Here is a 24,174-nt window from a genome sequence, read left to right as displayed (position 1 = left end):
CTATCTATACGGTCACTTTGTATTTGAAGCAATTGGATAACAATGAATTTTGGCTTGTGCTCATTATAATTCCCCCAAAGTATGATTAAAGTAAAAATAGAAAATAAATGAAAAATTAATATTTCTTTGGCACTCCTGGGTGCTTCGAGTAACCATGGTAACATGTAGTATTGATGTGCTCGGCTTCTAACTGGGAGGCTGGTGGTTTGAACCCACCAGCAAGACTTCAAGAGACCTGATGACCCGCTGCTGGACAGATTGCAGCCTCAGAGGTCGGTCCTCCATGAAGTTTACTGAACAGCACCGAGCAGTAGCAACATTAGTGGTTAAAATACTTTCACTAATTTGTGACCTTGGGAGAGTCATTTGACCTGAAAACTGGGGATCATAAAATGACTTGCCTTGTTAGAGGAGCTAATGTAGGCACAATGCTTAGAACAGAAGCAAACACAGAGAGTTTACGCAATAAATGTTAGTTACAATCATCCTTCCAAATTTTTCAATGCATGTCTCTCTCTCTCTCTCTCTCTGTAAAATATATTTAATTTATATGAATATATGGAACACTGAATGGTTTAAAACCAGGAGAGATATACATCAGGGCTGTGTCCTTTCACAATATTAATTCCATTTGTATGCTGAACAGATAGTCTGAGAGGTTGGCCTCTCTGAAGAACTTGGCATCAGCAATAAACTCAAAACCAAACTCGTGGCCATAGAGTCAGTTCTGACGCATAGCAACACTACGGGGCAGGGGAACCCTGTGCCTGTGGGTTTCTAAGGCTGTCAAGCTTTACAGGAGCAGAAAACCCTACCTTTCTCCTTTGGAACAGCTGATGGTTTTGAGGTGCTGGCTTTGTGGTTAGTAGCTCACTGCCTAGCCCACTACACCACCAGGGAGGGGGTCCTTGGCAGTTACGTAACAATGTAGTCAGACTCCAGTTTGTGATCTGATGACATCCTCTGTTTTGGCATAACAGATTTTGGCATAGCGATCTGGTCTTGAGAACCTAACCATGTCAGTGAAGAGAAGGTATATATTATATATAGGGAGGTACACACACATGGGGTATCAAAAAATTGGGGGGGAAATTCCATGACCTTTTAATGCAATTTTTCTCTCAAGTTTCTGATGCCCCCTTGTATACACTATGTGTCCATCTACTATAGTATTTTGCACTAATTTTCCAAAATGAATCGATGTATTAAAGGCCAATTATATACACCGTTAGTAATTTACCACAATGCCTACTCATGGCTGGACATATAACAAATAGTTAGGGAATTCCTGATGGATTAAATATTTCTCTAAATGTTTACTTTCCTAATTATTATAAAAATGTATTAAAAAGTCATGACTTTGTTGTACTGCTTCAAAACATTTATTTAGGAAGTCATACGCAGTGCGTATTTTGTTTATTTTATTTATTTTTTCTTTAAAATTTTTTTTAATGTTCTTTTTAGTGTGTATTTTGTTTATAGAGATTCCCCTGCTACATTTCTGTTCTATAATGGTGATTGGAATCACATTTCTAGCATTTCTTGAAATAAATGGACTTCGCCAAGTGAGCCTCATTCCCAATCAGCCTACAACACCTTTTGCTTACGCTTCCAGCTAAGAAAAATGCCTAACTCTGCAGGCTAGTGTTTCTCTTGTAACAATTACCAGGATCCCGATAGTCCACAGATTCTGAGTCAAAGGTATGGAATGAAGCCTGAGACCGCATTGCTCCCACGTTTCAGGTGATGCTCACGCTGCAGATCTGAGGGCTACGTTTTTAGTCATTGGGCTAAAGGCAGTCAACAGGTTCCGCTGGGGCAAACACACTGTGTGCGGATCTTGGCAGAGCACACAGGTGGTCAGAGATGAGGACATGAGCTTTTGCCTTACACTTCACCATGGGTTACAACGACGTCATTTACCTTTGTTGATATGAGCTCTGGGACTAGTCTGCCTGCCTATGTAATGCTGCAAAACAGCTCTGTGCCTCGATTATTTCAGCTGTAAAATGGAAATAATAACAGTTCCCGTTGTTGTTGAACCAACTCTGATTCATGATGTGTCAGTGTCGAACTGCACAACACAGATGGTTTTTTGATGGCTTGATTTATTTTGAACTAGATCCCTAGACTTTTCTTTCAAGGTGCTCTGGGTGGACCCAACTTCCTTACCTTTAGTTAGAAGCCAAATATATCAACCCTTTACACCACTTGGGGAACAGGTGCATAATAACACAACCTGCCATAAACCCACCACCATGAGCTCAGATGCGTCTAGTTTCCCAGGGTTCTAGCTCTCTACAAGAGCAGACAGCTTTGTCTTTCTCCTTCAGAGAAACTGTTGGGTTTGAACCGCTGACTTTGTGGTTAGCTATGCAATCCTGACTCACAATACATGTAGGGCTGGTAGAATATTGCCTGGTTCATAATACACACTGCAATTGTACTTCTAGGAATGAAGGCATTCACTTTAGAAGCTGCCTCCTTTAGGATAGAATATTGTTTGTAGCAGTAAAACGCTAAAAAGGATCACTGTACATAGCAATCAGAAACTGGTTACCCAAAATCCATTTGCTGAGTCCCCAAGTGGATTAAGCCTCTGGTGAACTCCTCGGACCATTGAACAGGGAGGAGAACAGCCTTGTACACAGACAGGGTGAATTGGAAAGTGGGTTCCTGCAGACAGTTTGGTTTAAATTCAACAACTTACCATTTGTTTTCCATTTGGACCAGTTTTGTTGTATTTTTCTTTAAATATTTTTATTGGGGGTTCTTACATCTCTTATCATAATCCATATATTCATCCAGTGTGTCAAGTACATTTGCACATGTGCCACCATCATCAATTTCAAAGCATTCTCTTTCCACTTAAGCCCCTGATACCAGCTCCCCATTTCTTCTTCCCTCCCCCACCTGCCCTCCCTCACGAACCCTTGTTAAGTTATAGATTATTATTTTCTTATCTTACATTGTCCTCCATCACCCCTCAGCCACTTTCCCATTATTCGTCCCCCTGGAATGGGGTTATAGGTTGATCCTTGTGATCAATTCCCCATTTCTCTCTCCACCCCTCCCTAATCCTCCTGGTATCTCTACTCTCATTGTTGGCCACAAGGGGTTTATCTACCCTGGATTCCCTGTTTTGCAGGCTCTTAACTGTGGCAGTGTGCATGTTCTGGTCTATTCTGATTTGTTAAGTAGAACTGAGGTCATGATAGTGGGGTGAAGGGAGCACCAAAGAACTAGAGGAAAGTTGTGTGTTTCATCAGTATTATTTATACTGCACCCTGACTGGTTCATCTCTTCTTTGTGACCCCTCTGTGAAGAGATCTCCAATTGTCTACACATGGGCATTGGGTCTCCACTCCATGCCCCCCTCCCCATTCACCTTGGGTATGGTTTTATTGTAGGTCTTAGATGCCTGACATGTGATTCCATTGACACCTCATGATCACACAGGCTGGTGTGCTTCTTCCATGTGGCCTTTGTTGCTTCTCAGCTAGATGGCTGCTTGTTTATTGTCAAGCTTTTAAGACCCTAGATGCTATATCTTCTGATAGCTGGGCACCATCAGCTTTCTTCACCACATTTGCTTATGCATGCATTTTGTCTTCAGTGACTGTGTCAGGAAGGTGAGCATCACAGAATTCTGGATTGTTAGAACAAAGTGTTCTTGTGTTGAGGGAGTACTCGAATTGAGGCCCAATGTCTATCTGCAACCTTAATTCTTAACATATAGATATCAGTACATAGTTCTATTCCCCTCTTGTTCTATATATATTTACATATGTTCATGCCTGTATTTAGACCTCTATAAATGTCCTTTGCCTCCTGTTTTTTCTTCTCTTTCCTTTTACTTTCCTCTTGTCCCACCATCACGTTCAGCCTTCATTCGGGTCTAGTAATTCTTCACTGCTACATTGCCCTTGATTAAGCCCCAGTAGGCAGCCTATACACTTTTCTCCACTGATTTTAGTTCACTTGTTGTTCCCTTGTCCCTGGATTGGTTCCCCACACCCTTCTTTACTCCCACCTCCCCTCCTCTCGTATCCCCCGGAACCATTGTTCCCATTCTTTTCATCTCTGAATTATTTATCCCACCTATCTTATCTAGATAGACATGCAGATACATTAATAAGTGAAAAACCAGCAAGGCCAAACAAAACAATAAAGGAAACCAAGACCAACAAAACAATAAAGCAATAACAACAAAAAGAAAGCCACGGAAAAAAATTGAAAAGCCTTGCAGAGCTGAATAGGGCAGAGGTTGTACACTGGTACATATGAGGGCTGGAGGTACAGGGAATCCAGGGTGGAGGATACCTTCAGGACCAAGGGTGTGAGGGACGATGCTGGGAGAGTGGAGGGTGAGTGGGTTGGAAAGGGGGAACTGATTACAGGGATCCACATGTGACCTCCTCCCTGGGAGAGGGACAGCAGAGAAGGAGGGGAAGGGAGACTTTGGATAGAGCAAGATATGACAAAATAATGATGTATAAATTACAAAGGGCACATGAGGGAGGGGGGAGTGGGAGGGAGGGGAAAAAAAAGAGGACCTGATGCAAAGGGCTTAAGTGGAGAGCAAATGCTTTGAGAATGATTGGGGCGGGGAATGTATGGATGTGCTTTATACAATTGATGTATGTATATGTATGGATTGTGATAAGAGTTGTATGAGTCCCTAATAAAATGTAAAAAAAGAAAAGGAAAAAAGAAAGAAAGAAAGAAAAGAAAATGATTAGGGCAAAGAATGTACAGATGTGCTGTATACAATTGATGTATGTATATGTATGGACTGTGATAAGAGTTGTATGAGCCCCTAATAAAACGTTTAAAACAAAAAAAAATACCACAAGAAAAGAAAACGACAGACCAATGTTTCTCATGATGATAGATGGAAAAAGTTGTCAATAAAATACTAGAAGGTTGAACTTAACAGGATATTAAAAAGGACTCGATACTAAAAAAAAAAATAATGGAAGACAGATTAATCCATCCTCAACCATCAAGTTTTTACCCCAACCTTACATTTTTATACAAAACATGCCACAGAAATTTCAAAGTAAATAAGTTCAGAGTTAAATTATATACAAGAAACACTACATTTTAAAAAGTTTTTAACAACTAGAGTATGGCCCATGCCTTGAGATTGATGAGGATCAGGATCTGCTGACTCGGATGTGGAGAGGAGGGATGGAGAGAGAGTCATTGTTTGGAAGGGGAATCCCCTTTCATAAAATCAACTCGCAGCTGCTTTCCAGGAGTTGTTCCCTTCGTTGCCCCTTTTCCACTAGGACCTGGATGGGTTTCTTTAATAATAATAATAATAATTAAAAAAATTGAAAAGCCTATAAATAGTTCAAGATCTGTTTGTTGGCCTTTATGAGTGTTTTCCAGTCGAGTATGATGGGGTGTCACACTTTGTCTCCAAAGTCTATTTTTTGAATTCCCCAGGGATTTCATCACTTTACTCCCCTTGCTGCTCAGTTGCATGCCCTTAGTGTTTTGCCCCAGTGTGATAGGGTCAGATTGGGCACAATTCCCATACTGTGTCTCTGGTGTTGTCCCCCACAGTGCTTTGGTTTAGCGAGGGACGTCATGTCTCCTGGTGGGGCCAGCCCTATGGTCCTCTCTGTGCATTGTCTGCTCCGAGCATGAATATCATCCTTGGGGCTTTGTCGACCAGGATGTGCTCCTTTCCATCCTTTTTGGTTTCTCCCATGTGCTCTAATCGTACATACCCCTCTCCCCAAGCTGAAGCCCCAGTGCTGTCCTCTGAAGTGCCTTCTGAGGGGAGGCGAGTGTCCACATAGAAGGGATTGGGGCCGGCCCAGCAGACTTCTCTATTGGTTCCCTGGTATGTTGTATTTATGTCTTGACACATCAGGGTTGAAGCCTGGTTTCTTTTTCCCTCTCCTGTGGAGATATAAACTATACCCTCCCCTTGGGTGAGTCTTTATGTTTCCTCTTTCTTTCTCCCTCTTATTTAGTTGGCTGCTGTATGAATCACTGGATTGGGTTTAGCTCCTGCCATATTTGCTGGACCTCACTCCAGGGATAGATGGATGTAGTAGCTTTTCACCTATGCCCCTTTTTTTGTTTGTTTGTTTTTATTTTTTAAGCTTACCTCAATGGACTCATGTTGTACTTGTCCTTTTGTGCTTGACTCACTTCACTTAGCATGATTTCCTCAAGTTCATCCATCCCATGCAGAAGTGTGCTTCATGCATTCATCACTCTTTCTAGTACATCAATCCATTGTATGTCTGTACCACAGGTTATTTTTTTATCCATTCATCTGTTGATGGAAAATGGGTTGTTTCCAACTCCTTGCAATTGCGAACTGTGCCACAATGAATATTGGAGCACAGATGTCTGGCCGTGGTTTGTTTCTTGCCTCTTCTGGGTACATGCCCAGTAGGGGAATTGCAGGGTCGTATGGTAGCTCAATTTCCATCTATTTTAGAAATCGCCAAATTGATTTCCATAGTGGCTGTACATACCTACAGGTCCACCAGCAGTGGATGAGAGTTCTTTCCCTCCCACAGTCCCTCCAACACCTGTTAATTTTCTGACTTTTTGATCATTGGGCTATCTTTGAGGGTGTTAGTTGGTATCTCAGTTGTTTTAATTTCCATTTCTCTTATGGCTAATGATTGGGAACATTTTCTCATATATTTATTGGCCATTTGTGATTTCTGCCCCTGTGAAACTTCTGTTCAGGACCTTTGACCACCTCCTTAATGGGCAGTTAGTTTTTATTCTTATTGTAAGCTTGTAAGGCATTGTAGATTTTAGTAATAAGGCTTTTGTCTGACGTGTCTTTGCTAAAGATACATTCCTATTCTGTGGGCTCTCTCATTACTCTCTTGGTGAATTATTTTGACGTACCCAGGTGATTTATCTTTAGTATCTCCTACTTGTCCATTTGTGACTCCTCTGTATTTGTAGCCTTTCCTATTTCTGATAGCTTGTGTATTCCCTCTGCCAAGGTTCTCAGGTTTGTTCCAATTCCCTTATTAATGGCCCTAAGAGTTTGTGGTTTTACTTCAAGGTCTGTGATCCACCTTGAGTTTATTCTTGTGCATGGAGTGAGGTAAGGCCTCTACAGGTAGATATTAATTTTTTTCCAGCACCACTTATTGATGAGCACATCTGCTTCCCATTTGATATTTTTTTGGCCCTTATCAAAAATCAGTTGTCTGTATGCTGATGTTTTTATTTCTGCATTTTCAGCTCTTTTCCATTGGTCTGAATATCTGTCGTTATACCAGTACCACTCTGTTTTGACCATGGTGGCCATATAAATGTGCTAAAGTCAGGTAGAGCAAGCCCTCCCAGTTTATCATTCTTCATGAGGAGTTCTCTGCTAATTCTTGCCTTCTTCCCTCTCCATGTGAAGGTGGTAATCAGTTTTTTCAATTCTTTGAAGAAGGATGCCTCGTTCATAATATTCATATTGGGATAGCATTAAACTTGTATAGTGACATCTTTACTATATTGAGTCTTCCAATCCATGAACATGGGATAGTCTTCCATTTGTTGAGGTCACTCTTGGTTTCTTGTAATGTTCTGTTGTTTTCCTCGTACAGATCTTTTGTTTTTGTAGTCAGGTGTATCCCTAGATATTTTAATGCCTTTTTAATGTCGTCTACTGTGATCTTGTCTGATGTGCATACTAGTCCTATAGTCTTCTTTCTGCTGGTTGATCCTGTATCCTGCCACTCTGCTATATTCCTCTATCACTTCCAATACTCCACTTGTGGAGTTCTGGGGATTTTTGATGTATAAAATCATATTGTCTGCGAATAATGATCATTTTGTCTCTTCATTCCCCAGACAAATACCTTTGATGTCTTTTCTTTGTTTCATGTTGTTAGCTAGGATGTCCAGTAAGATGTTAAATAGGACTGGGGACAAGGGGCATCCTTGTCTGGTCCCCCTTTTCAGTGGAATTGTTTTTGTCTTTTCTCTACTGATTGCCACATTGGCTGTTGGCTTTTATATATACCTTGGATAATATTGAGGAATTTTCCTTCCATTCTTGTCTTCTTGAGTGTCTTAAACAGGAATGGGTATTGGATGTGGTCGAAGGCTTTTTTCCACATCTATTGATATTATCATTTGGTTCTTATAATTTTTCATGTCAATGTGGTGAATAATAATAATGGTCGTTCCTATGTGGAACCATCCCTGCATCCCTCGTATGAATCCCACTTGATCATGGTGAATGATTTATTTATATAATTTTGTATTCTATTGGCTGTATTTTGTTTAGGATTTTTGTATCAATGTTTATTAGGGATTTTGGTCTGTAGTTCTTAATTCTTGTGGGATCCTTGGCCGCTTTAGGTATTGGAGTTATACTAGCTTCATAGAAAGGGTGTGGGAGTTTTCAATCTTTTCTATGTTCTGGAAGAGTTTGTGTAGGTCTTATATTTCCCTTGGTGTGTTGCCTTTATCTCCTCTATCATTTCATCCTTTTTCTGTATTGTTTCCCTCACATCCTGTATGACTCTAAGTAGCATTCTGAAGATTTCTTTCTGTGGAAGGTCAATGTCTGCTTTTCTATGCATGTCATTAGGTTCATGACTTCTTCCAGCATTCTTTTCTGTTTCTCCTGCTTTTTGTTGAGGCGGTTGGGGCTGGTTGCTGTTTACATGTTGGTTTCAAGGAGCCCAGCACCATCTTTCAGAGTCAAAGAGTACTGGGTTCTCTCTTGGGGGATTCATATGAGTGCTTCTACGAACTACCTGCAGGTAGTTTCACTGGTGGCGGGGGGTGGTGTGTGTGTGTATGACAGGCTACTGCTGTATCTTCCTGTGGTTTCACCTCTTACCCTACCCAACCAGTATTTGTTATTTGGAATGTGCGTTGGATAGTCTTCTCATGGGGACACTGGTTGGGTGGTTGTGGGCCCATGAGGATGGTATTTCACGGTCTGATGTCCCAGGAAGCCATAGTGATGTGTCTCATAGGGTTTGGAGCATCTCAGATGGCGTGTGGTCTTTCCCTCTGCAACTGGAGTGCACAGAGGGCAAATGGGTATACCCTCTTTGGTGTAGAGCACTGTGGATGACTGGTAGAATTACCCTAGTTGGAGAGATCTCTATGGAGGTTGGGTGGATATTCCTACAGCAGCATGGAGCACCACAGATGGTGGGCAGGAGTTCCCCAGTCACTTAGGGCTTTGGGTTGTAGGTGAGAGTTCCCCCAGCTGTTTGAAAGGGAGATAGCCCAGCCTCTTGGGGTGTAGTGGAAGATTGGCATGATTTCCCTAGCTGTGTGTAAAGCCAACAAGTGCAGGTGGGAGCTCTCACAACTGGGCAGAGTTTCCCTAGGCAGAGGGGAGTGGCCTGGAGGTCAGTAGTGGCTTGTGAAAGGAAAGATAGTGATAAGAGAAGAAAAAGAGAACAAGGAGAAAACAAAGACAAGATCAAAAAATAAAAAACAAACTAACACACAGAAAGCAAAGACAAAACAAAAACAAAGAGTAAAAAAAGAAAAATGAATCTGGTGAGAGAGTAGTGGGAAAGAGATAGAAGAAGAGGAAAAGAAAAGCGAAAAACAAGAAAAGAAAGAGAAAAATATATAAAGATATAGCTGAGCCCCGTCCCAGGCTGTGTGTAGCATTGCCTCATGTCCTGTGCACCACTGCACAGGGGCAGGTTGAGCTCTCCCTGCTGGGTGGGCAGAGTTGCACTAGGCAGAGGGTAGGGGAAGCCAGCAGGGGGATGTGGAAGGAAAGAGAGGTAGAGGAGAGAAACTGAACAGAAGAAAAAAGAAGAAGAGGAATAAAAAGAGAGAGAAAAAAGAAAGAAGAGGAGAAAAACTAATTGTGCTAACTAAGACTGACTGTGGTGGGAAAGACAGAAGAAAAAAAAAGAGTAAAGATATAGCTGATCCCTGATTGCCTGAATGTGGGACTGGAGGGGTTTGAACCCTGTCCCAAGGTGGTAGGTTGGTCTGCCCTTTTAGGGCAGTGCCCCATCGGTGCTGGGCGGAATTTCCCTAGTCTGCAAGGCTGGGCAGAGGCTTCCTCAGCAGCATGGAGCACTGTAGAAGGCTGTCACCGCTGCCTTGTGTGGTGTGCAGCACTCCCATAGAGGGCAGGCTGGAGTTCCCCTGGCTATTTGGGTTAAGTTGCCCTAGACGGAGGGTAGTGGCCTGGACCCAGCAGTGGTATATGAACGGAAAGAGAGGGGGAGAAGAGGTAATAGAAAAATAAGAAAAAAGAAATAAAAAGAGAAAAAGACAAAACAAAACTGGGCCTACTTAGACTGACTGTGGTGGGAAAGATAGAATGGGAAGAAAACGAATAATAAGTAAGGAGATAACTGAGGCTTGGAAACCTGACCGTGGGGCTGGAGGAGTGCCAACCCTGCTTTAAGGTAGCAGGATGGTGTGCTGGTATGGTGTAGGGTCCCACAGATGCTGAGTGGAATTACCCTCAAAGGCAAGATCACGGCGGAGGCCAGGCAGCATTTCCCAGAGTGGTGTTGAGCACTGGACATCACTGGTACAGCTGTAGCAGGGGGTGGGGTGGGGAGTGAAGGAAGTTCCCTCAGACATGTGTAGGGCCCCAGGACAGGCAGGGGATCCCTCAGCCACATGGAGGACAGGCAGAACCTCGCCAGCTGACTGTAGGATCACTGAGGGGGACAGTTCTACCCATTGGGCTTGCGGTGTTGCCCTACCTTGTGCCAAGACCACTGATGCCCCAATAGCTCATAGTTGGTTTCCCTCCCCTCCCTGCCCCTGGCTAGCTGACATTGAATTAAAATAAATTGGACTCCTGGCTCTGGGCTCTGGGTTTGTGCTCAATGGGATATTCTGAAATAGGCTTCCTCCAGGGGCTCTTTGTTATGTTGAAAGCCTCCTGGCCCTGTAGCTAACTTCTGGCCTTCCTTCCCACTGGCCCCCTGATTATGGCAATGTATGCTAAAGCACTTGAGCCCACCAGGAGCCCAGCACAATGAACCTAGGGTGTTTCAGTGTGTTCTCGGTTCACTTTGTGAGTGAACATTTAAAAAAAGCGGAGGATGGGACAGACCCTCGTATCCTGATTCTAATTTTAGGACTCTGGTTCCCAGCCTCCTACATCTTCCCCATCGCCACCCACCCCCCCTTACATCTTACCATTTAATTTTCTGGTCTGGCAGCAGTAGCTCCGGGTGGTAAATCTAACTGGATGGTATCTTCTTCTTCCTCCTCCTCTGGACCGGTTTTAACTTGTCCTACTTTTCATTCTTTTCTTCTTGTGGAATGCAATTTTCTGTTTTATTTTGTTGTTGATGCTGTTCATTTTTCTTCTTCTTTTTGTATGATTTTCTTCATAATAGACCCTGGCTAGGTAAACATACGGAGTACAGAGACAGCAACAAGATCAATGGTTCATTGGGTTATAAGAAGAGGTTGGGTGGGGGGAGTGGACAGGATTATGAGGGCCTTGGGAGAGGGTGTTCAGGATCTTTGTCTGAAGGGGTGGAGGCCACTCAGACCGGATGCACCGCAGACAGTGGCACGGGGACTCAGAGGGGGCAGTGTTGAAACTATCAAGTGCCTTCTCCTTAACTGGCCCAACACTATGGAACTGTGGGACAGAATTCCTGGCAGAAGAGCATGGCCTTCTGGCACTTCTGTGGCTTCCCCAGCACCGAAGATTTGTGCCCCTTCATGTCATTGAACACCTCGATGATGCCATCGGAGACAGACGCACCAGAGGCCCTGCGTCCAGATGTGCACGGTGTATGGCAATGAGAGGCAGAGATGATGGAGCCGCTGCAGCTGCCAAGATCTCTCTGATCCCTGAATACCATTTTTAACAACTTTGAAAAGAATCACAAGAAAAGTTTCAGCATAAGGGGAAAGAAAAATGGGACCAATCTTAAAATCATTATATAAAAGAGCAGTTTTACTGATCAGATAGAAGCTAGTAAAATACTCAGAGACTATTGCCCTGAGCTACTTTCCATGCCTGGAACTGAACTCATCCCCATGGGTTCAGTCCCCCAATAGATAGGTGTATAAGGTGAACTCTAACGCGTGGATAGTATGCACTTCTTCCTAAACCAACAATTTGGTACCAAACAAAGCAGCCTTTGTCCAAGGACCAAGTTCAGAAGGCTTAGGAAAGAAGGAAGAATTACCATATATGCTCATGTATAAGCCAAAATTTTCAGCACATTTTCAATGCAGTTTTTGTGGTACAATTAGGTGCCTCGGCTGACATTCGGGCAGGCTTATACTCAAGTATACGATATGTTTGTTGGGAAGCCACGGTGAGGAAGTGGGGTAAAGTGACGGTACATTGAGGGCATTGTGCTCAAGAACAGGAAGCAAAATGTGTGTGATTGTTGAATGGAAAACAGATTTGATCTGTGAATTTTAACCTGGTTTACAACAAAACAAAAGAAGAGGTGGGCGAGAAGTTGCAGGCTGCCCCAGTAAAAGAAGTGCCAAGAGCCCATGTGGAGCAAGTGAACGCTTCTCCCCGTGAGGCCCTGGGTCCTCAGAAGCTTACACGGGGACAGCTAGTCATCGGGGATCTGAGTGTAACAAGTCTAAGTGTGTGGAGCTTGGGGACTCTGATGTGGATGTCCCCACGGGGTCCTGTCGTCTCAGTGCCCTGGTCTCCAAGTGTATCCATATGCACACTGCCATCACACAGTTGTTAGAGGAGCAGCGTAGAATGTTTCATGAAGACGTTTCCTCATTAGGTCTGTGGATGGCCTCTCCAGGGTCTATGAGATTCCTGCCACCTCCTTTAAATGGTTAACATGTTATTCATATTTAAGAAAAAAACCCTGCACTATTTACAAACCCCTTCTTATAACCCCAAACCAAATCTATTGCCTTCACTTTATAAGACACTCCAGACTGACTTGTTCTGGAAGCAGATGCTCACGTCTGTCCGCTGAGAGGCTGCTGGTGGTTTTGAACCACCAGCCTTTTGGTGAGCCACGAAGTGCTTTAAACTACCATACCAACAGGGTTCACAAACCTCCTCGGAGACCTCCAATATGCTATTTATATCTGAAGGGACTTCAAAAAGTTTGTGGAAAATTCCATTATTTTTTTTTATTCCATTTGTCCATGAACTTTCTGAAGTCCCCTGAGAAGATAAGTGTATCTAGTTTCTTTTCTTTTTTTTTTCCTCGTGCAGGGCATCCGGAGTCAGCACAGACCAAGAGTGTATCATCGTGACAGCAGCCACTTTATCACACTCAAGTGTATCTAGTTTCACAGTTAAATCCACTCAGAGTGGCTCCACGGAGGGTTTCCAAAGCTTTGCGAATCTTCACGGGAGCAGACAGCCTCATTTTTCTCCCTCAGAGTGGCTGGTGGTTTTGAACCACTGACTTTACGGTTAGCAGTCCAACACTTAACTGGAAATGCCATCAGGGCATTAGTAATTTATATTAAAAATCATGTTTTACATATAAAATAATCACGAATTGAGAGCAATTCGGTCTAACTTAGACCAAATGATCGTGGCTTGTTACTTTGTCAAACTCATAAGTTTTTGCAAGCCTGACCTGCAAGTGTCACTTTCTCAAAACGACTCAAACTCACTGACATCGAGTCGATTTTGGTGACTCTTAATGACTGCCACTGTGGGTTTCTGAGCCAAACCTTTTATGGGAGTAGAAAGTCTCATCTTTCTCCCTTGGAGCAGCTGGTGGTTTTGAACGGCAGACCTCATGGTTAGCAGCAATTAAGTCCATGAGGAAGAAGCACACCAACGCTTAACCACTACCCCACCAATGCTCCTGCAGCATTGCTCTGGAGAGTTGATGATTACAGAGCTAATGGGACTCGATTTCTGAGAGTGGCACAATGCAGCGCTTCATAGCTTTTCCCTTTTGAATGGAATAGCAGTTATATATGTATATAATTCCTTATAAATTAATCCAGGGAAGAACTCTGATACTTTAAAAGATTCATATCTGCCCTATTAAGATCATAATTCAAAAAGCCAATATCTATTTTCTGGTGCCAGTTCCTCTGAGCCAGGCACTGTGCTAAGCACAGACAGCATGTAGAGAAACAGAAGTTCAGGAGGAGGCAAATGAAAACCAGTGATTAGACTATACCAGGGTTCCAATCCTAGAGTAAGAGTAAGGGATCCTAGCATGGGCAGGGAATGCCAGAATGCCTCACAGACAGAAGGGGGTGAGTGTTTGGCCAGCCTTGTGGGGACGGGGTGTTTCTAAATGGAAGAGATAGCAGGGCTGTGAGCACTGAAGTGTGCAAATTCTATGCTCGGTTACTTGCTTGCCAGAAAAACATCGGGTGTGGGGAAAAGTGTTCTAAAGTTTCATCTTTACTATCTATCCCTCAAGAGTCTGATGAGGTAGCTCGGATTCAGATCAGCTACATTTTGTCCTTTCTGTTCGGCAGAGCTCTCTCAGACCTCAACCTTGATGTAGAGAAAACAGCTCTAGTAAAAGAGCCAGCGCGAATTCCCAGTTCATGAAGCACAGAAAGAGAGGATAGATGGAGACCATGACTGATAGCTTATGGGGGGGGGGGGTTGGGGAGAAACACGGGGTGTGGGGGGGAGGGTGCATTAGAACTGAGTGTGATGGTGTATACACAACTCTTTGAAAAAGTAACTCAACAATGAAAGTATATGATGTGTGAATTTTAAATCAATAAAACGATTGGAAGAAAATAAGGCACAGATTTTCTTAAGGTTTCTGAAACATTTTTGTTTAATCATAGAATTATACTCTCTTCCATTCATCATAAATAATCTGCTTCATTACTTCAATTCTTTTGAAAAAAATTTGGTATTTAGCATAAACACTGAACTTTACCCAACGGGGTGTTAGTTTTCAACAGAATAACAAAGAATGTTTTTTTAAAAAATTAAAAAAATGTAAAACTCTGCAAAAGTTTAACTTTTAGAAAGAACATGTGAAAAGATCAACATTATGCTAACTTTACAAAAATCACATTGCATAACTACCATATGGAAAAGAAAATCCAGGTGGAAAAAATGGTAGACATAAATATAGCCTAATGTAGTTCTTTCATAAATACATTTAGACAAAACAAATGCAAAAGAAACAGAGCTCCCGACAGCGCATGAACCCAGTATTCTAAGGCATGAATAAGTAAGTCCTAACAAGCATGGGTTAAAAACAAACTTACATTTTAGTTTTTGCCCTTTATGGAAAATATGCCACAGTGTTTATTATGTTCAAAAAAAAAAAGAGAGGCAAACAAGCCACCAAATTCACTATGTAAATAAGTCTATCTGAAAACACATTATTTCTTTAAGAAAGGATAAACATGTATTCGTTTTTCAGGTGACTTTTATCCCATCATCACACCTGCGGAAGGTGTTAGGCAATAGAGGTAGATCAGTTGGGGGCACAAATCAGTGTTCCGATGCTATGGAGAAAGGATTGATGATGGCCCAGAGAGACTGGGAGACATTTCCCCTCTCCAAGTCCAAGAAGCTTATAGGAACCAAACATGAAAAGCCTTCTTTCTGTGCGCTCTACCTAAAAGCGTCAAAGTATCAAGCAAATTTACTGTAGTTTAGACACGAGTGACATTTTCGACAACTGTACACCCACAGCCTGTTTAGCACAGGTTGTAACAGGCCCTGGGCCGGCCTTAAAATGAATCTACTCTGAGGATAACTCCTGTGACATTTATGAGGTTCAACGGTACTCGAATGGACCAGAAGTAACAAAAGATGAGACTCGGCAGTAACAATAGCAACAATTCACACTATTGTGGTCTAAGGAATGATTTCATTGGGGTGGCTGTGGGCGGGCAACCAGAAGACTACCAAGCAGCTGCTCAGCGAGACTGGACACAGTCTCAGTTAAGACCCAAGATACATCGGCGTCTGCCAGACCAAGAAAGGGCATGGAGACAGGACACGACCGAGGAGTGGATAAGGAACAGAGAAAAGGCGTTCTCTCAGTTCCGTAGACTGCTCTATATTCTCCATTTGGTCCGGTGACAGTTCTTCCAGCCGCTGCAGGAGCAAATACCAGATAGTCCTCTGCAGGCTGATGCCCACTTGGGAGCAACTGTTGCTTTGTATCCAAGTGAACGAATCCAAGCTTTGCGTTTTTGGCGCCCCTTTTGCTTTCCGTCTGGCTAGACCAGAATGTGTCTATGTAACAAGCGTTTGGGCCCATGACCTTTATGCTTCCATTCATTCAAAGGAGCAATATGATTTCTTTTAAAAATGTGGCAAGCAGGGAGCACATCTACTGAGGAAATTCTCCTGAACATAGTCCTGGAAGTTTTATGTGTGGTGAGTGCTTAATTCAAGGATGTAATAGGCTGCTTATAACTGAAAGGGGTCTTTGCGGAAGGTGCTCGGCACACCTTTGAAACAGGGGAAAATTGGTCTCAGTTGCAAGTGTGCATATAAGTCGTCTTACATGCTGCGGCTCTTGGACTGATGGTAGCGTGTCTGTGCCTCGCAGTGCACTGTGATGAGCCTCGGCAGCTCTGCGTTGGCAAGCCAGAAAGGGGGACTATATATGGCAGAAGGAAAGATGTTAAAATATAATTTAAAAACCCCCAAACTTTGCTGACTTGCTCACAAATCAGGCACCAGCCCCTTTCATTGAAGCAGCTTATAATAAATTTAAGACGTAGAAAAGGCTACCATCTCTTATAATGGAACCGAGGAATTTCCATGCGGAAACAATCTGGAGGAATGTCTGAGAAAACGATGTCCAGAAAGGCAGGCGACTTGTGCTTTCTGCCTCTAGTCAATACGACCGCCGCCGAGCTGTTAAGGAGGAGGCCTGGCGCTCGCACAAGGAGAAGAATGAAACCAAACGCAACCAAAGAGCGGCACGGTCAATGAAAGTATTCGTGAGTAAGACTTTGGACCTTTTCACTGTCATCAGAAGGGCACTGTCCCGATGGTGTGCCCTCACTTCAAATAGTGCGGTGACACTTATCGAGTTGCCCTGCACAAACGTTGGTGCCTAGAGAGTCTGCGGGTCTTTTCTTTTGGTCACTTCTTCTGACTGCTCACTGCACTGGTGCAGGGGTGGGGTGGGGCGGCATTGAGGAAAGAAAGAATGAATCGCAAGATATTGTACAACGCCAAGGTAGGTTTTGGAAGTAACTCTTATCAAATACATTTTAAGGCACTTAAACAGGTATATCACTTTTGTGTGTAAAAAAATAAAATATGCATCGAAGGAACATTCACAAGGACAACCCTTCGGACGTGCTTGCGTGAACAAGCCTGCCACTGCTGCACCAAGAGCGCCTCCTTCGTTAGACCGTTGGCCGTGTCAACTTGACTCCCTGTAAGAGAGGAGGGCACGTGATCAGAGTGGTACCCGGTCCGCGATGGCACAGAGGGTATTCACCAGCTCGTATAACATTTGGGAACTGGTCATCAAACCGCCTGCACACAGACCCCCGTGTCTTTGACTTATTCGGAATCGGCCAATGGCTCCCTAGTTTAGTGACTTCTGCGTGAAGGGAAAATGACCAACACTGCCCAATTCACTCTCTCTTTTGGAAATGCTTCTCTTGACGTGTGGACTAAATACCAAAGCTTTTCCAACATTTAGGAGAAAACAAATCACTTTGATTACTTGCTGTTCACTATGGCAGTGAAGGAGCTGGATTGACACAGTGGCTGTAACTGGGCTCAGACATAGGGACAATTGTGTGGATGGTGCAGAGCCGGCAGTGCTGCCTTCTGTTGTGCAGACGTCGCTGTGGGTCAGAATTGACTGGATGGCAGTGAACACACAACAACATGGCAGTGGTTGCTGGATGACTGTCTATTATTGACAGAGTTTGAAAAACTTCAAGTGATTTCCTTTATTCTCTCAAAATTTATCCATATTAATTCTGACCCACATTCTGAGGGCATTTCAGAAAGTTCGTGGAAGATTTCCATTATATTTTTTTCCATGAACTGTTTGAAGCCCCTTTACATGCATTGACAAACATACACACACACATAACTGGAAGCATTGCCTGTCATTTCCAGAAGGGCTAAGTGGTAAAAGAAAGGAAAGGGGTAATAAGCTTAACTACCCATTCTTAATAGGAGAACCAGAGCCTCCAGTAAGGAACAATAATATAAATCAAAATAACAAACAAATATATTGCCTTCGAGTTGATTTCGACTCCTTAGTGACCCAGGGTTTCCCAGGCTGCACATACTTGCAGAAGCAGCCCGCCTTCTCCAGCTTCCATGGAGTGGCTGCTGGGTTCAAACTACCACCTTTTTGGTTCGCAGCCCAACACTTAACCCAGTGAGCCACCAGGGCCTCTCCTAACAGGGAGAAGGAAGTACTAATATTCGTTAAACCGGTAAATGAAAGATGCTGAATAGGCTAAATTCGGCCATCTCCTGGGGGTTTAGAATACTCATCCTACAAGGAATCTTCCAGTTTCGTCTGGACTGCTACTTTGGTGCAGGGCAAAGAGTCTGTACGTCAGAGGCCAAGGCTCACCCTGCCACTCTTGTTAGCTGCCCTCCAGTCAGCTCTGGCACACGGTGGTCTTATAGATGCCAGCACCAAACGCTGCTCTGTCCGTGCCAGCCTCAGAATTGCTCGGATGCTGGAGTCCGTTGTTGCAGCCACCATGTCCATCTCTCTCATTGGGAACAAACCCCAAACTCATTGCCATTGGGTCGATTCTGACGTGCCACAACCCTATAGGACGGAGTAGAACTGCCCCTGTGGGTTTCCGAGGCTGTAAGCTTTATGGGAGCAGGCAGTCTCCAGAGGAGGGAGGAGGATTCAAACTGCTGACCCTGTAGTTAGCAGCCCAATAGGCAACCCACTACACGACCAAGGAGGATTCCCCTACTTTTTGCTGATGTTCTGCCAAAGAAGACATCCTTTCGTAGTGGTTGCCCTTTTCTGATGCCATACCCAAAGAAGCAAGATGACGTCTCACCTTCCTTGCTTCCAAGGGTCACTCTGGCTCCAGTTGCTCCAAGACTGATTTGTTCACTCAACTCTACCACCAACTAACCTACCTGCCCAACTCTGTGAACTGAATCCCCCACCTGTAACGCGGAGCTAGCAAAGCCTGCGATGAACAGTGCTATTGGTTAAACTAATAACAATGACATATACAATTATGGCAGCTAGATTTTATTAATATCTGCCTTGTAATCCTCTACAGCGCTGGTGTATGAGTATTCCCGGCAGAGACTGAGAAACAAAATTGCATGTGCCCAAGGTCACACAGTGAGAAAGCGGTGGGCTGACCAGGTAATGAACGGGTCATGCTTAGTGTGCCCGGTGCTCAGTGAGTGTCGACGTGCTAATCACTTTTCAGAACACCATGGATATGGACTAAGCACTCTGTCATTGGGTGTCTTTTCTCCCCACAGTTGCCCTGTAACAATCGTTTCCTGTGGAGGCAAGAGTAAACCAAACCCAAACCAAACTCACTGCCATTGAGTCCATTCCAACTCATAGTGACCCTGTAGGACAGGCCAGAACTGCCTTGGTGAGTTTCCAAAACTATAGCTCTTTAGGGGATTAGAGAGCATCACCCTTCTCCCATGGAGCAGCTGGGGGTTTTGGACTGCTGACCTTGTGGCCGGGCCTCACTCTTCTGTAAAGTCTAAGCTATCTTCCCGCGGTGTAATGGTCTGAGCTTTAGCTAGGCTTCTTGTGAATCCCCGCCAATCTATGAAGGGACGGCCAGCCCCTGAGCTAAGAGCGATGGCATTGAAGCTGCGAGGTGGCTTTGGTGCTGACATTTCAGTGTTGACACCAACCGAAGGTGTCTGAGAAATGACGTGTCTGTGAAATTGCAAAGGAGTCAGCCCTTCTAGATCAAGCCAGGTGGTGACCCTTTCAAAGGACACACGGCCCCAGGACACCTCTGGAAGACGAGGCAGGGCGGAGAGGACGTGCATCGGCAGAGAGGGCACAGGGCTGAGCTTCTTTCTGAGCTTCTCCCTGTGCGGATGCCCATTCATGGGAAAGGTATAAACTGCTTTTAAATACAACTGCGCTTTCGTAACACCTCCAAACACTCAATGCTTACCTGCCTCTTCAGATGGAGATGGATCAATGGATTCTTGATTGACTATTGTATTTAGCCAAAAAAGTCTATTCTGGAGGAAGAGGCCCTGCTACTACAAGGGAGGGTGTGAACACATACCATTCAGGAGTCGGATTTCAATCCGAGTAGGTTCCAAATAAGCTCTGTGAAGAGTCTCACCTTTTGCCTTGACACCATCCATGACTTGATGGTTGGCACCAGCACGCTTCCCAGCAGGATCTGAGCCGGGTGATAGATGAGCAAGGGCACGGATATCAAGGAGAGGTGCTCATGGCCTGCAAACACAATCTTCAGCATCGGGATTCCTGATGAACAGAGAAGATAGAGACACAGGGGCAACTTCAGTCTGCCCTCAAATGAGCTGAACATACTCATGGCAGTTAGATTTTATATCAAACTGAGCCTGTGTGACAGTGTAGGGGTGCTGTCCAATTTGTTAATCAGGTAGTAACCTGTGATGCCTCCTTAAGGGTGTAGCTGTTTTGTTATTATTATTAATCATTTTACTGGGACTCTTACAGATTTTACAATAATCCATAAATCAATTGTGTCAAGCATACTTGTACATATGTTGCCATCATCCTTTTCAAAACATTTTCTTTCTACTTGAGCCCTTGGTATCAGCTCTTCTTTTGCCCCCCACTTCCCCAGCCCTCTCATCCTCTGGAATCTTTGATCAATTATATATTATTATTGTCATTTTTGTATCTTATACCATCCTTGGTCTCCCTTCACTCACATTTCTGTTGTTCATCCCCCTCAGGGGTGTATGTATGTTATATATCCATCATTGTGATTGGTTGCCTTTTTTTCTCCCTCCTGCTCCCCTCATGGTGTTGCTCCTCCCACTACTGTTCCTGAGGGGTTTTATCTGTCCTGGATTCCATGTGTCAAGAGCTCTTCTCTGTACCAGTGTACATGCTCCCGTCTAGCAAGAGTTGTAAGGTAGTCATGATAGTGGGGGTGGGGTGGGGTGGTAGAGGAGGAAGCATTCAAAAACTAGAGGTATGTTGTGTGTTTCGTTGGTGCTATATTGCACCCTGGCTGAATCATCCCTTCTATGTCACCCTTCTGTGAGGGGATGCCCAATTGTCTACAGATGGCTTTGGGTCTCTACTCCGACCGCTTTTGTTTGCATTGATATAATTGTTTGTTTTGGATCTTGCTGGTGTAGCCTTTTTGAAGGACCTTGGGCCTCTACTCAAACACTCCCTCAATGCATGAATACTTTCTTTTATTAAATTGGAACTCTATGATGCTCACTCTCCCAACACAACTGCTGAAGCCAAAGTGGGTGAACAAGTAAATGTGGTGAAGAAAGCTGATGGTGCCTGGCTATCAAAAGAGATAGTGACTGGGGTCTTAAAGGCTTGAAGATAAACAAGCGGCCATCTAGCTCAGAAGAAGCAAGGCCCAAATGGCAGAACACACCAGCCTGTGTGATCGAGTGGTCCCGAAGGGATCAGTTATCAGGCATCAAAGAACAAAAAATCTTATCATTGGCTGCACACCTCCATGATAGGATCGCTGAAGACAAATGGGTGCATAAGCAAATGTGGTGAAGAAAACTGATGGTGCCTGGCTATCAAAAGAGATAGTGTCTGGGGTCATTAAGGCTTGAAGGCAAACAAGCGGCCATCTAGCTCAGAAGCAACAAAGCCCACATGGAAGAAGCACACCAGCCAGTGCGATCACGAGGTGTCAAAGGGACCAGGTATAAGGCATCATGCAAAAAAATATATATGTATATATGTGTGTGTATGTATGTATGCGAATATATATATATGTATGTATATATATATATATATATATATATATATATATATATATATATATATATATATATACCATATTGAATGAAGGGGGAAGTGCAGAGTGGAGACCCAAGGCCCAAGTGTCGGCCACTGGAGATCCCCTCATAGAGGGGTTTAGGAGAGGAGATGGGTCAGTCAGGGTGCGAGGTAGAACCGATGAAGAACACAGCTTTCCCCCAGATCCTGGATACTTCCTCCCCCCAACTACCATGATCCGAATTCTACCTTGCAGGGCTGGATAGGGCAGAGGTTGTACACAGGTACATATGGGGGCTGGAGGCACAGGGAATCCAGGGTGGATGATACCTTCAGGACCAAGGGTGTGAGGGGCGATGCTGGGAGAGTGGAGGGTGAGTGGGTTGGAAAGGGGGAACTGATTACAAGGATCCACATGTGACTTCTTCCCTGGGAGAAGGACGGCAGAGAAGGGGGGGAAGGTAGACTCCGGATAGGGCAAGATATGACAAAATAACAATGTATAAATTACCAAGGGCACATGAGGGAGGGGGCAGCGAGGAGGGAGGGGGAAAAAAAAGAGGACCTGATGCAAAGGGCTTAAGTGGAGAGCAAATGCTTTGAGAATGATTGGGGCAGGGAATGTGCAGATGTGCTTTATACAATTGATGTATGTATATGTATGGATTGTGATAAGAGTTGTATGAGCCTCTAATAAAATGTAAAAAAAGAGGAGCAAAAAAAAGAAAATGATTAGGGCAGGGAATGTACAGATGTGCTTTATACAATTGATGTATGTACATGTATGGATTGTGATAAGAGTTGTATGAGCCCCTAATAAAATGTTTAAAAAAAAAGACACTGGGAAGCTCTCCCCTTGTTGGCCCTTTGTCTCCCTTCCTGTGACTGCCTCCAGGGTGACCCCATGTGGGCCCCTGATCCTGAAGGCCAACCTCTGAGCTGTCAGAGCCCTGCCATGCTGCCACCAACCTTGGATCCATGTGACTCTGCACCCACCAGGCTGTGCTCTCCCTGCTTCCCACTTCACCTTTCTATGCCATTGCCTTGTAGTTGTGTGAATCTGCAGAGGGCTCCAGCTAGCACCAGGACCACGGACTTGAGTTGGGCAGGGCTGGGATTCCTTCTTGATATAAATTCCTTTCTTAGACATATATGAGTGTTACTGGTTGTGTTCTCTAGATAACCCAGCCAGTGATACTCTTTTTGTATATATACACATATATTGATCTAAAGAGAACTTTGTATCAAGAAAACAAACCAGTCCAGTCCAACTCAAGACCATGGGTCCAAAACTAGCCTGGGCCCTCTTCAGACTCATGTAGTCCCAGGCCGATGATGCAGAGTGGCGAAGCAGGAAGCAGGGAGATCACAGGCTGGTGGAGGCAGAGTCATGTGGATCCAAGGTAGGTGGGAACATGGCAGGGTGCCAACAACTTGTCAGCGATCCACATAGGGCTTCCCCTGGAGGCAGACAGAGTCCTATCAAGGAGGAAGGCAAAGGAGCAAGAGAGGGGTGGAGTGGGGGATTTCTCACGGTCTCTCTTATTTATAAGGTCACCCCCCGCCCCCCAAGGAGGCATCATCAGGCTGTGGCCTGAGTGGTAGGTTGGACTCACCTCACCCCTAAACTTGACACAGCTTCAAGTGGACATATAACCTAAGTACCATCCTGGTGGTGCCATGGCTAAACCCCTCCACTGCTAACCAAAAGGTTGGTGGTTCGCATCTACCAGCCACTCTGCAAGAGTACAGTCTGCTTCTGTAAAGATTTACAGCCTTGGAAACCCTATGGGGCAGTTTCATTCTGTCCTACGGGGTCACTGTGAGTTGGACTCAACTTGATGGCAGTGGCTCTCCATTGTGGGGCCTGTGGAGGTCACCAGTGTATTTCCGCCTTCATGTATTCACACAACTGAAAGGCACCATCTCAAATGAGTCCCCAGATCTTTCCAGCTTCCATTTACTACTCATGACTCTCAGGTCTACACAGGTACGACGGGAGCTAAAGATGTTGGTCAGAGTTTGTGGGCCTTGGTAGTTCTCATTCCAGATCAATGGTCTGTGTGACCAGGAGGGGAGGGGTGGCTTTGTGGGCTAGCGTGGTTCAGCTGTGAGATACAGGTTCAGAACAGACCTTTTCTGTTGAGGGTGGAGATGCTGACTCATAGTGACCCTATAGGGAAGGAAATAGAACTGCCCTAGTTACAAGAGTGGAAAGCCTCATCTTTCTCCCTTGGAGCTGCTGGTGGTTTTGAACTGTGGAGTGTGTAGATCACAGCCCAATGTATAAGCACTATGCCACCAGGACTCCAGGGTAGCCCAAAAGAGCCCTTTGGAG

The 24,174-nt window shown here is 44.3% G+C and overlaps 1 protein-coding gene across 1 annotated transcript in view; it reads right to left on the bottom strand.

Moving 5' to 3' along the window:
* Positions 1 to 14,740: 14,740 nt before the first annotated feature.
* Positions 14,741 to 24,174, bottom strand: part of SLC10A7 (solute carrier family 10 member 7) — a 289,125-nt gene continuing 279,691 nt past the window's right edge. Inside the window, exons 11-12 of the mRNA XM_075543721.1 lie at positions 20,206 to 20,351; positions 14,741 to 17,301 (exon numbers count right to left, since the gene is read on the bottom strand). Of these exons, the coding sequence (XP_075399836.1) occupies positions 17,272 to 17,301; positions 20,206 to 20,351 (176 nt within the window). The 3' untranslated portion in view covers positions 14,741 to 17,271. The remainder of the gene's footprint in view (positions 17,302 to 20,205; positions 20,352 to 24,174) is intronic.

Source organism: Tenrec ecaudatus, chromosome 3 (assembly GCF_050624435.1).
Source record: "Tenrec ecaudatus isolate mTenEca1 chromosome 3, mTenEca1.hap1, whole genome shotgun sequence".
NCBI classification, from domain to species: domain Eukaryota; kingdom Metazoa; phylum Chordata; class Mammalia; order Afrosoricida; family Tenrecidae; genus Tenrec; species Tenrec ecaudatus.
The sequence above is the reverse complement of the archived record's forward strand: the minus strand, read 5'-3'. Positions and strand labels throughout refer to the sequence as shown.